We start from the raw sequence: 13,187 nt of genomic DNA, 5'->3' as shown, positions 1-13,187 counted from the left end.
CAATGCATTGCTATACAACAAAAATGTAACTCTGACATCAAAAGCATGTGATGGATTACCTAATTCTAAGTTTCAAGTCTCCATGAGTTACTGAAATCAAGTGAAACCACAACTGATCATAATTCTGAAATCTAGAATGTGCTTTAAAGAACGGTTGGCAGAAAAAAAAATGTATATGGAACTTGCAGTCAGTGGGCTAATACAAAAAAGATCCCATTGCTATGTTATTCTATTATCACCATTTTAAAATTTCAAAATTGTATTGGTGTTACAGATGAGGCAGAACCAGTCAACTAATACTGCTAGACACATACATTTGCTGTTGTATGTATACGGAAGAGGATCAGGGTCGCCGAGTTCAGAGTTTAATATCAGAATGTCACAATTTCAATTAATTAATAACTCATGTTTTTTTAAATGTTAACAAGTGACTATTCTTCAAAAATCTACATATTTTATTCTAATCATGTTTCTTACTTGAGAAATATTGTGCAGTGTCCATCTTATACCTGGACTCCTCAGAGTTGGACTTAAAATATTAGATATTTCACATGTCTGAAGTGCAGCTTTCAATGAAACAACATCTTGGGTGCAGCTTATCCCCCACCTGTCTTTGTTTAGCACAAGGATTCTCTTGGTAAACTGAAAAAGTCAAAATGAACCACAGAATCATTTCATGGCATCTGTTTTATGTTCGGCAAAAAGCACATAAGGTGCAAAAAAAGGATAATTAAATACTACAAAATGATATGATGCCTCATTTTGATGTTAACTCAATATTAAATAAATAAAAAATATGTTATGTAACAAATAATTAAGTGGATAAATAGACACAAAATATATAATGTAGCCATGAAATTGTAAAATAATCCCAAAATATTTAAAAATGCTGATTAGTGTTAAATGTTTTACATATGTATTTTATTCCAGCTGTATGTTTTTATTTCAAGTAGTGTTTTCAAACTGTGTAAGTATTTCACACTTTCATGGTTATATTACATATTTTGTCTGTATTTATTCATACGTTTTTTCATTTAATACTGAATACTTTAGGTCTCCATATTATTTTTTTTTTTTGGGGGGGGGGGTTCTTGAATGGACTTTTAGTCACAAAAGGGACCTTTATGAATAATGAAAAAAAGTCTTAATAAAGTTATAGTGTTTGTCTTTCTCTTTCGAGGCTTCATCTCAGACAAATACAGCAGGGTCAGAAGGGGGCAACATCCACATTTTATGACACTTTTGCAAAGCAGTTTGTCAAAGCTGCAGTGTAGTTTCCACTGAATAAAACCCTTTGTTCCCTTATTGGATAGTTTGGCCTCTGTAACCTCTAAGGCAAGAAAATGTAGCTGCATTTGTCAGATACTTATTTTTCTCACAAAATAATCAACCCTTTTAACTTATGTAAATAAAAAAGAGCTTTATCAGCTTTTCTTTTAAATTAATTCTCAGGTCAATTATATCTTCACAAAACAAAAAGAAAAGGTCGTTCACAACATTGTAAACATACACCCCTTTATGTTAAAATTTTACAACTTACATGTGTGACTTGTGAATGAGGACTTATTTTTCAGAAAAATTGTCAACAATAAAAAAATACAACCATTAACAAATCAATTCTAAGAAAGAGTAGCTACCTACATTTTACATCTATGCAATTTCCTCAACACCCGACCCCAACCACCACCACCAAGTCCAAATAAATAAATTAACAAGTTCACATTAAGGAATTAAAGTATATGAATACCAGCTGAGCAGTGTCCTTCAGTGTACTCTGAGCATATAGTACATTCGAATGAGATTACGATTGGCTAACAGTGTCCTGTGGTGATGTCATGGGCTGCTTTCCCTTCTGAGCAGGTTTGTTTTTATTTTTTAACTTTAGTTCATTCTAGTCTGTCAAAGCTAGTATGGTCAAGCTGTCATTGTTTTAATTTTATAACTCAAATAGCCCGCTTCTTTTCAAAGCTAGTAGTTTTACATTTACCAACTCAGCCATTTATTTGAAGTGCAACGAAATGTTTGCAATTGCAGTTTCAAATTCTAGTCTGATGTTCCTGTGCTAAAAGTGACTTCACCCTGACCCGGGACAAAAGACGCCCAAACACATCCGGTATTCAGATGCCATGGACATGCTCCACCATGAAGCTGACAGCGCAGCAGCAGAGTGCTGGGCAGCAACAAAGCAGATGGCAGCAGCACTCACCCTGCCACGTGCCTCACCATTGACTTTTCAACAGCAGATGAATTTGGCATCTCCCTAAATCAATAACGTGCCAGTGTGTTTGTTTGGAGCTTTGAACTTCATACCATGCACCATCAGGGATACTCATTTGTAAGTAGAAATTGATCATTTTGCTCAGTATTTGAACAAATTCACATATGATATGTGAATTTGAAAATGTAGGTGCCTAACACCAACATACTGTACCAAATCATTTTAGAAGGTATGTACAATACTAGAACAGTGCAGCAAAATACATGATTACTATAAGTATAAACACAATTCTTACTACTTATAAGACAATAAATAAATGGGTCCAAAAGAGCACTTTGTTTAAGCTGTTGTTTAAATGACCACACCAGTGTGTTCTGGCCCATTTAACATGGACCATGCATACGTCACATTACTACCATCCATTTTCCAAAGAAAACTGATAAGAAAAGTTATAGATTATTTTCTACCTTTCAGGTAGCTTCTGGTTTCCATTTATTTGACTCTATAGTAATATATACTACATAAATCAACTGGGAGAATTGCTTGAAATGATAAATCCATCACACTGAACATTACTGTTTGTATTTTTGATAATATTTTTTGATAGACTTTTCAAGTCAACCTTCTATAATAATTTAATTTAATAATATTAATTCATTTAAGTGCACAGTAAATCCCCACTCATTTATTTGCATTTTTAGAAAGAACTAGCAAATGATATAATAGTAACATAGTTGGATTTTCAGAGGAATTCAAATGTAATCATGTAAATCAATGTGTTGAAAACTTAAGTCTTTATATTTGTTGAACTGAATGCTTGACTATAATTTTCACACTGAGCAGAAATTAATGAAATGAACTGAGACATGAGAAAATGGTCAGTAGAAATATGGTATAAACATTGGTATGGTCCTTTAATCTATTTGGACACCCAGTGATCGGCATGGGACATGTTTTACTGTAAATGCCAACGTCACAATGCGTTTGCTCATATTCAGTGCCAAATGTCACTTCCTGGAGGTGCTGGGCAGTGCTTCAACTTTGTAATGTAGTCCTGTCTCTTAGCGCAGATATGAAAAAAGGGAGAAGAGAAACATGTAGAAATGTCCATCTGAGTACAATAAAAAGTAAAAGTGAAGTTTGACTAAAGCAACTTTGCATAAGGAGTTCATTTGACCATTTCACCTAATGTAAAATTATACAAATACACACCTTTGGTAACATTTTACTTTAAAGTCCTGTGTCACTCAGCCATTACTGGATCATTAAAAATGTTAAGCCACATGACAAAATCTAAGCTGTTTCAAGTTGTACCATATATTGAATAACTTAAAGGACATCTGTCTGTTTGTTAACACGGAGCTGGAGTCAGGACATGGTTAGCCTCGCTTGGCATAAAGAGTGGAATAAGCCTGACTCTCACACCAAAAGTAAAAGAAAAACTACCAACATCGCTAAAGCTGTACATTAACAGAAATGCAAAAACTACAATTTGTGATTTTAGTTAGAGTTACAGCAGTGCAGTGACAGCCTTCTGAAGTATTGTGCCATGTTCACATCATACGGTTCGGACTATAATTATAAGCTGCAGACCAAAGCCTCTTAGTTGTAATTTATTGTCAGAGATATTGGGAAATTCTGTCGGCTACAACGTTTCCCTCTTGGTGAAAAGCACTACAGTAGTGTCATCTTCACACAGGAGTCGAAGTGGCTGCAAAACCACCATAGCTGGAATTTACATCTACTGTAAATAAAATCCAATATTAACACTAATACAATCAACATATCTAACTTAAACAGTTCGGATCTGGTTTGACTTGGTAACAAACCACTACAAGCATAAAACACTACAAAAGTAGCTCATTTAAGCTAGTTAAAATGTGTGACACTTTGTCCTTAGCTGAGGAATGTACTTAAAGGTGAATCACAAATTGTTACATTTCTACTCACGTATGGGTAAAACAAACAAGATACATAGTGTATGCTGAAAATTAAAACATGACTTAGAGGTCAAATATGAATTATGTACTACAAATCGTATGTACCAAAGTAATTATCAAGATTTGACAGGACTTTAAAGTAAAGCGCATGTACATGTTAACAGGGACATTTCTGAACATTCTGAGGAATTCCTGAGTATAACCTCCCATGATGCACGAGAGAGGGCTGGAAGCTGACAGGAAGAAAAGGTCAGGATTTGGCAGAAAGAAGAAGCGAGAAAGAGAGAGAAAGCTGCCAGTGCTTTTTGTTGTATTGCTGATAAGACAACGCTTGTGTCATCATTACAAAAAAGAAATATAAATACTTCGAATATCAAGGTTTAGACATGTATGAGTGTGTCATAGACCAAACCACCAGACTCTAAGTACAGTCCTGTCTCTTCTGTTCCTCAGTTGTGCATTTCTCAGTCATTTCCTGGCAGAAATCCACTGTTACAGTGGGGCTACATACTTTCTCAGTGGATCTAAGCACCAGTGGACGATCTGGATTCTTCTTCGCCAGACCTGACACCTCCAGGCCAGGCTGCCTGTCCTCCAGCCCCCCCTGACTGGGACCCACATCAGACAGACATGCAACGTCGCTTTGTTGTGACACAGGCGACCTTGGCTGGAACGAGCCCTCCTCAGAAGAAGGCGATGGTGGGTTGGATGTGAGGTCAATGCTGGCAGAGATCGGAGGCTGGTTGCCCTGCACCTCCATACACACTTGCTGGGACAGGAAGGAGAGGTTCTGCCACAGCTCAGACATACAAACCTTCAGCTGGTTGCGCTCACTCAGCAGCTTCTCCTTCTCACACACCTGAATTCATAAGACAAACAACATCAGGTCAGCATAACAAACAAATACTAAACTTTATCAGGCATGCCAAGACGAACACATCAGGCCCAAGGCAATCTTTGTTAACCCAGAACCCTGTTTTAACAATCTATCTTAGTTTGTGTTCAGATCAACATCAGCACTGCATTAACAAAGCCATGTTGAATGTTGTTGAATGTATGTAAGCGTGCATTCCTGGTAGATTACTTGTATAATGTATTTCTGCTGTTTACCTCACAATTGTTGCAACAACAGATAAAATAATTGTCTGTGACTATTTTGCAAACTGGTCTTCCTGGATTGCGTTTCATGTCTCACCTTAAACTACACGCACCCACACAAACACAGCCCCTTGTGTGTTTTGATGCAGAGTTGTTTTCAGTTTGAAAGCCTGCTTAATATTTAGGGAGTAAGTGACCTCTAGTGGCTGTGTAAATCATGACTAATGTCTGTGACAAGCAAAGGCAGAACTAGTGTGATGTTGATTTAAAGTCTCAAAACTACATAGGGAGGAGGTCAGGCTGATTGGATAGGTCCACAAAGCATGTGACTTTGACACAGGAGACTGCTGTTTCCTCTTACCTGACAACAGTCCTGCTGGTTTCTTTTAACCATGATCACGATCCTTAATCTTAAGTTAGTAGAAGTTCTTCTTTTAGCCGTAGTGATAAATCAATACATAATTAAATAAATAATAAAACAGACAAATAAGTATATTAAAACTCTTGATAAAGTAAAATCTGTCTGGCACAACGTGGTAAGCAACTCCTCATACTGTATACCAGGCTGTGGGGCAGGACCCCCCCCCCCCCCCCCCCCCCCCCGCCCCCAAAGGAAAACATCAAATGATCTATAATGCTGTAGTTATTTTCATCCAAACTGTAACCTTTACTTGCCTAAACCCAAACAAACCTTAACCATAACGATGGCAGATAACAACAGAATAGTTTTTTTTGGTCCCTGCTGATTAGGCCATCAGACTCAAACACTAATATGGGTTGTTTTTAAAGACAATGTTTGTTGTTCTGTTTGGAGGACTTGCTGGGGATACCTCCCCTTTAAAGAATGGTTCCAGTTGATAAAAATGTAGGTCTTATTTTCAAACTTTTCACTTCTATTGAGTATGAGAACATTGTACTCTCCAAGCAAATTGCTGTGATCAGAGAACATGACATTGTGACAAAGCCCAGTGAGGTAAGAAACTCAAGCCAATGACTACAACAGTTTAGCTCTCTTCGTCTTATCCTAACCGACAGAAGTGATCATCAAAATTAAAATGTGAAAATAAGACCAAAGATATAATAACCTGGAGTGATCCTTTAACCCTTCCTCTCCAGACAAAAGCTGCACCCCAGACAATCAAGTTGCACTTCCTGATGGTTGTCAACAGCTGACAAAGATGTTAGTGGGAAACCCCAGAAAACCTGATTTGTGACGTTCCACTTCAACACAATGATAGGGAAAGGTTAAATAAAATGTAATATTGTTAACGTATTGATTATGGTTAGAAGCAATCAGTTGATGCTAAACAATGGGATTGAGGAGCTAGCGTTCCACAAGTACAACACACTGAAAGCATAAGACCTGTTACATTATTTTGAAATTGTCTGTTGCTTTCTTCATGTACCTTTGAGACTTGAGAAAATTGTGTGTGTGTGTGTGTGTGTGCTAATCAATGCTGTGCATTTGTTGTATGATCGTACCAGTTTGCGGATCTCACTTTCCAGGTTCTGGATGCAATCCAGCTTCCTCTTGCGACAGCGCTGGGCGGCGATACGGTTTTTGCTGCGACGGCGGATGTCGTGGATGAACTCAAGCTGCTCTGAGGTCAGCTTGTGCATCTTGATAAGGATCTGGAAGTCATTGCGTGGCAGGTTGGTGATGTGGTCCACAGGGAAGGGCAGCTTTACCTAAAAGACCACAGGGTTTTATTTCATTGCATAGGATTGCATCTGTTAATTAAAATAAATCACTTTCAATTCAATTCAATTCAATTTTATTTATATAACGCCAAATCAGAAGTGACTAGTTTTTCTGCATCATTTTTAGACAGGATGATCCTGATTTTTGCAATATTAGGTAGGTGAAAAAAGGCCGTCCTTGAAATTTGCTTTTTGTGAGAGTTAAAGGACATGTCCTGATCAAAGATAACTCCAAGATTCCTCGCAGTCATCCAGGTTTTAACATCCTGAAGGCACATTTGAAGTTTAGCTAACTGATGAGTTTCATCTGGTTCTATTGATAGATATAACTGAGTATCATCTGCATAACAATGAAAGCTTATGGAGTGTTTCCTGATAATATTGCCTAAAGGAAGCATATATAAAGTGAAGAGGATTGGTCCGAGCACAGATCCTTGTGGAACTCCCTGACTAACTTTGGCATGGAGGAAGGATTAGAGATAAGTTGGTGCCAGTTAAGGGCAGGTCTTGGTGAATTTTGTTTCTATCATTAAAGAAGCTCATCAAGTCGTAACTACTGAGAGCTATGGGAATACTTGGCTCAATAGAGCTGTGACTCTCTGTCAGCCTGGCTACAGTGCTGAAAAGAAACCTGGGGTTGTTCCTATTTTCCTCTATTAATGACAAGTAGTACGCTGCTCTGGCATTACGGAGGACCTTCCTATAAGTTTTAAGACTATCTTGCCAAATTAAACGAGAATTTTCCAGTTTGGTAGAACGCCAATTCCTCTCAAGTTTCCGCGATATTTGCTTTAATTTGCGAGTTTCAGTATTATACCATGGAGCTAACCGTCTTTGTTTTATTATTTTCTTTTTTAGAGGGGCTACAGAGTCGAGTGTCAATCGCAGCGAGCCTGCGGCACTATCAACAAGATGATTGATTTGGGAGGGACTGAAATTGGCATAGGAGTCCTCCGTTACTTTGTGACTTGATAATGAATTTAGAGCTGATGGAATCGCATCCTTAAATTTAGCTACAGTACTATCAGACAGACATCTTGTATACATTCTTTTTGCCCAATGGCGTGTAGTTCAGCAATACAAACTCAAAAGTTATCAAACAGTGGTCAGATAAAGAGGGATTCTGTGGGAACACTATTAAATGTTCAATTTCAATACCATACACCAAAACAAGGTCGAGGGTGTGGTTAAAACAGTGAGTCGGTTCATGAACACTCTGAGAGAAGCCAATGGAATCTAAGAGAGAGATAAACGCAGTACTGAAGCTGTCATTCTCAACGTCCACATGAATATTAAAATCCCCTACAATAATAACTTTGTCCGTTTTAAGGACTAAAGTTGACAAAAACTCTGCAAATTCAGATAAGAATTCAGAGTACGGGCCAGGCGCTCGGTACACTATAACGAAGAGAATTGTTTGCAGTGATTTCCAACTTGGGTGTGAAAGACCAAGAACAAGGCTTTCAAATGAGTTATAGTTTGGTTTAGGTTCAGCTGATTAGTAGGCTAGAGTCGAAGATAGCTGCAACTCCACCTCCTCGGCCTGTGCCTCGAGGAATGTGAGTATTAATATGACTGAGAGGGGTGGATTAGGCTAACATATTCTCCACTTTGATCATTTCACCAACGTTCCATACTTCGGTCATGTAATGACAACTGAACAACCCCATTTACTGACAAAGACAATGACAATGAAAAAGATGAACCTTTAATTAGAATTATTTTGTCAAACTACTGTTTCGTGGTTAAAATGTATAGTTCATGCTTGTTTTGGTCACTAAAATCTATCTAATCCTCTGAATGTTCAGCTTCCAAAGTCTAGATGAGAGAAACTCTGAGTAAGTCAAAAGCCTAAATCCACAGACATAAAGAAGTCTATTGAATACTGAATACTGTATTATTATTTATATCCAAACACAAGACAGTGTCGGACCCTAGGTGAGATTTTAGATTTAAGATGTACCCAACTCTAAACAGAACACATAGACTTTACTTGGGCAGCATGTCCAAGTATATCTGGCGACCCATTTTAGCATTTTTCAGACACAGACGGAGACGTTATCTATTACATTACAAAGCGCGGACACGTTGGATATTTTACAAGCATGGACCAGGTAAAGTGACAGTGAACACACCAGTGCAGATGTCGTTCATTAGCTACAAAGTTGGTTTCATTTTCATAGGCTACGTCGTTAACAAGCCTCCTCCACATGAGCCGCACCTGCTGTTGTAAACACAATCATGGGTGCATAAATCCAAAAGACAAGTTTTGTGTCTTTCAGTGACTTTTTAAAACATACTGCTGATGGAGAATCTCAACAACTTCCCTTTCATCCATGTGATGTCAATGAAAGCTAAATGCGCCTCAGATAACACTCACCAAGCAGTTGCTAAGCTGGTCGACAACATGTACAGCTGAACCGGAACCCTGTTTACCAGCTTCTCACTGACCCGCCCTTCTCTGCTTCTGATTGGCTAGTAGTCCTTCACTATGAACTGCGCATGTGCAACTCCCAACAAAGATAATTTAGAGACAAGATGTATCACTCCATAGCTAAAACGAAGCCTTCAACACAGGGTGAAAAGAGCTGAAGCAATGTGCAGTATGACAAAAATATGGTGTTTTTTGAAAAATAAACCATGTAAAGCTGTTCTGGTACAACCCCTAAATAGGATTTTGAACCTGAAAATTAGCATAATACCACCTCTTTAAATATAAATTCTACTGCATATCAACTTTTCTCATTTAATAAAATCTCTGCGGAGTAAACACATGATTTAGGGGGGCAAGTAACCTCTAACTGTGCATGTGGCACCTTTTCACGTCAATAATACATTTATTTATTTTAATACGGTTATAAACACCTGGATTTAATAGTTCCTGTGTTTCAGAAGGTTTGCTGCTCATGTTCAAAACTGACACACAGTTTTCAGTGGCTGCCGCAGGACTGTTAGAAGCATGGCCAATTATTTCCTGACTGAATAAAATTATTGGATGGTCTACCTGCCTACCTGCACACACTCTGCCGTGCACTCATTGCACATGACCGGAGATTTCCACAAGGCTAGGCAGACGTATTGCTAAAGCTAGCGAGCTAGTCACACAAGAATGGGAGAGAAAGTGCAGTCAAAGGGAATTTCTCATTTCCCAAATTTCTGCCTCCTTGATCCTGTGTCCTTCAAGATGGAGCGCTGAGATCGATTTTCAGGTCACAGGCTGAGGATCGAGGAGTCGATTAACAATCTAATCATGTAATGTATAGCAATACAACAAAGTAAGAGTCATTTTGCTGATAGTACATCTTTACTTTTATGTAAGTAGGATTTTGAATGCAGGACTGTTATTTGTAATGGAGATACTTGTAAGTGCTTTCTTTCTTAATTAAAGGATCTAAATACTTCGTACACAACTCAGTAATATGAGCAGCTTTCACATTAATTCCAAGAGGGCCTTGTGGTGTATTGTCCACTAGGTGTCAGTATTCAGCTGCTCATTGATCCCAGCAGCTCTGACACAAAGAGAACACAGAATGAGTCTCTTTGTTTAACAGTTTGTTGCTACTATTGGTCCTAATTGTCTTACTATTTTTTTCTTTACTTATATAAATCCAATTAATGTAATTTATTGTTTGTTTATTTAATTATGTATTGTTTGCATTTATGTGCATTTAAAATAATTTTGTTATCTCTCATACGTGTCATTTACTTAACTCATTTGTTTACGCCTTCTTTTTTTTCTTTCATTCACTAGGTATTCCATGTTACACTGCAAGAGAATACATCACTCTACGACAACAGCCCATGCTGTTTCCTTCATACCAGCAATGTTCAGGACAGTGCTGCCAGTTTACAACAATGACATCATTCACTGCTCTGATAACAGAGGAAAAGAGAGGCAATGTGTGTGTGTGTGGTGGTTTTTAGGTGCAGCCCATCCTTTACTCTATAGACATCTATATATAGCTCCATGACTCTCAGCAGTCACATAATAAGGTTGGAATGACAAAGTGAGCCTTGGATGGTCATAAATCCCCTCAGCAAGCTCTCTCTCTGGTGTTCTGGTTTCCATTTTTATCGTTATATGTATCCTTTGAGACACTCATTGCTCTGGTGTTTAAAAAATAACATGTTCACATCAACATTTGTAATTTCATAAAACCAAAAGAATAATTGTGCTGAATTAATAATTAACTGTTAAACTGTTAAATATCCAGTTCAGTCTGATTCTACAGTGCATCCAAACCTACAGAAGAGAATTAGGGCCACATGATGTAACTGCATTTCAGTTCTGACATCAATATATGAGTACATGGACCATAATCACTGAGTGCATTTACTTGTCTGGTTCGTATCCCAGTTATCTGAATCTATATCTTGTTTCAGATAAACTCGACATGATGCCTTGAGTCCTCCAATAGAAACCAGGATACTGTGGCATTATCTTGGTTTCTGGACATTCTTTTTTGATGATGACAAACCTGGATACTGTTGTGATTATATATACAAAGGTATGAATAACCTGGACCCTGTTTCAAAAAGCAGGCTTAACAAACTCTGAGCTTTTCGCTGAGCTCTTAGTTGACTGAGCCTGAGATGGGAAACTCAGAGTTTTCGGTTCCAGAACAGCTGATCAGAACAAGTTCAGTCAACTCTGAGTATGTTGAACCTGATGGAAGCGTGGGGATGAAAAAGCCATCATCAATGGAGCATCGATACTACGATTCACCATGGCAACTGGTAAATAAAGACTGGATCGAACAGATAAGACAGTTTACTCATTGTATGCGGCATGTGAGCTTATTATTTTTCTCATAGTTTTTTGTTTTACTATGTGAGATGTATATTTTGAGTTAGAACTATATTAAAATAGAGTAATATTTAAAAGTTAATTAATCATAATGGATAAATGTGTTTTGCATTGCACATGACTTAGTTAAGTTTACTGTATTGATGTAGAGCACGCTGTTACATTGCTGCTTGTTCTTGTAACTGAGTATCGTTGCATTAAGGGAGGTATTAGATATTATCCAGCAAAGAAACATTGTGGACATCTATAGAATAAAGTCTGTGTATTTAACCAACTCACATCTGACGTCAAGTGGATGATTCCAGAAATGCATCGGTTGGAACACGTGTATGCCAGGACGATCAGTTTGCATTTTGCAGTAACACTCATGGACCTGTGATTGTAAAGCCACAGTCTGAGCCAGTGATCATTTTTCTGCAGTGGTAAATGGGTCTTGGCTCAAACTGACTTTTAGATATCTATTTTGCATTTAAAAAAGTGGTCATTTCGTAGGCCTGACATAGCCTATTATATAATGGAATGCTGTGAAAACACATTAAGTCTATAAGCAGCTAATATTAAGAAACTCACTTTTAAAATAGGCTACATTTATTAGTTTTAGCTGCATAATAATCATCCTCACTCAGAAATACTCATATCATCTCCAGCATGATTAATAAGTAAAAAATGTTCCAATCAGTGCGACTAATCACATCATGACAGATGTTCATTGATTAGTTACAGCTTCATACAGATTAGTTTGATTTTAACAGTGATTACTTCAGTCTTTTTCTTCTCCAAATGGTACGCGACCCTTACGTGCTATGATATTGACAATATGAATGAGGAAATCTGAGGAAACCGCTTTAGGCTCCGCAGGAGGGGAGGAGGTTAGGTTCACAGCATAAGTTACAGATCTAGGGTTTAAGGTAGTTTATCTGATCTCAGTCTCTGAAACAGGCTCAACATACCCAGAGTTTTCACAAATACCGCTTTCTGAAACGGGGCCCAGGTTTTTCACGTTCCATGTAAATGTGGTTAGCCTAGCTTAGCAAAAAGACACTAGCCTGTCTCTGTCCAAAGTTCAAAACGTCTCGGGTTACGTATGTAACCCTGGTTCCCCGAGAAGGGGAACGAGAGACTGCGTCGGTTACGACACTATGGGAACGCCTCTAGGCGAAGCAGGTCTGAACGTGAATGAAATCACTCCAATCCTATTGGCTTGTTGCTAGAACGGTAAGGTGTGACGGAATAACCGCAGGAGTATAAAGCACACCTGTACACACTCATCATTAGCTTAAACTATGAAGCAGGCGCTTCAGGCGGGGAGAGAGGTGCGGCGGGCCGACGCAGTCTCTCGTTCCCCTTCTCGGGGAACCAGGGTTACATACGTAACCCGAGACGTTCCCCTTCGAGGGAACTCGAACTGCGTCGGTTACGACAC

General features: G+C 38.2%; 1 protein-coding gene across 2 annotated transcripts in view; it reads right to left on the bottom strand.

The window, feature by feature from the left end:
• Positions 1–850: 850 nt before the first annotated feature.
• The window catches only part of LOC123979517 (transcription regulator protein BACH2-like), a 58,349-nt gene continuing 46,012 nt past the window's right edge, over positions 851–13,187 (bottom strand). For both annotated transcript variants that reach the window (XM_046063464.1, XM_046063465.1), the window contains exons 4-5: positions 6,739–6,945; positions 851–5,017 (exon numbers count right to left, since the gene is read on the bottom strand). In XM_046063464.1, the coding sequence (XP_045919420.1) occupies positions 4,580–5,017; positions 6,739–6,945 (645 nt within the window). In that variant the 3' untranslated portion in view covers positions 851–4,579. The remainder of the gene's footprint in view (positions 5,018–6,738; positions 6,946–13,187) is intronic.

Source organism: Micropterus dolomieu, linkage group LG11, assembly GCF_021292245.1.
Source record: "Micropterus dolomieu isolate WLL.071019.BEF.003 ecotype Adirondacks linkage group LG11, ASM2129224v1, whole genome shotgun sequence".
Taxonomy (NCBI): domain Eukaryota; kingdom Metazoa; phylum Chordata; class Actinopteri; order Centrarchiformes; family Centrarchidae; genus Micropterus; species Micropterus dolomieu.
The sequence above is the reverse complement of the archived record's forward strand: the minus strand, read 5'-3'. Positions and strand labels throughout refer to the sequence as shown.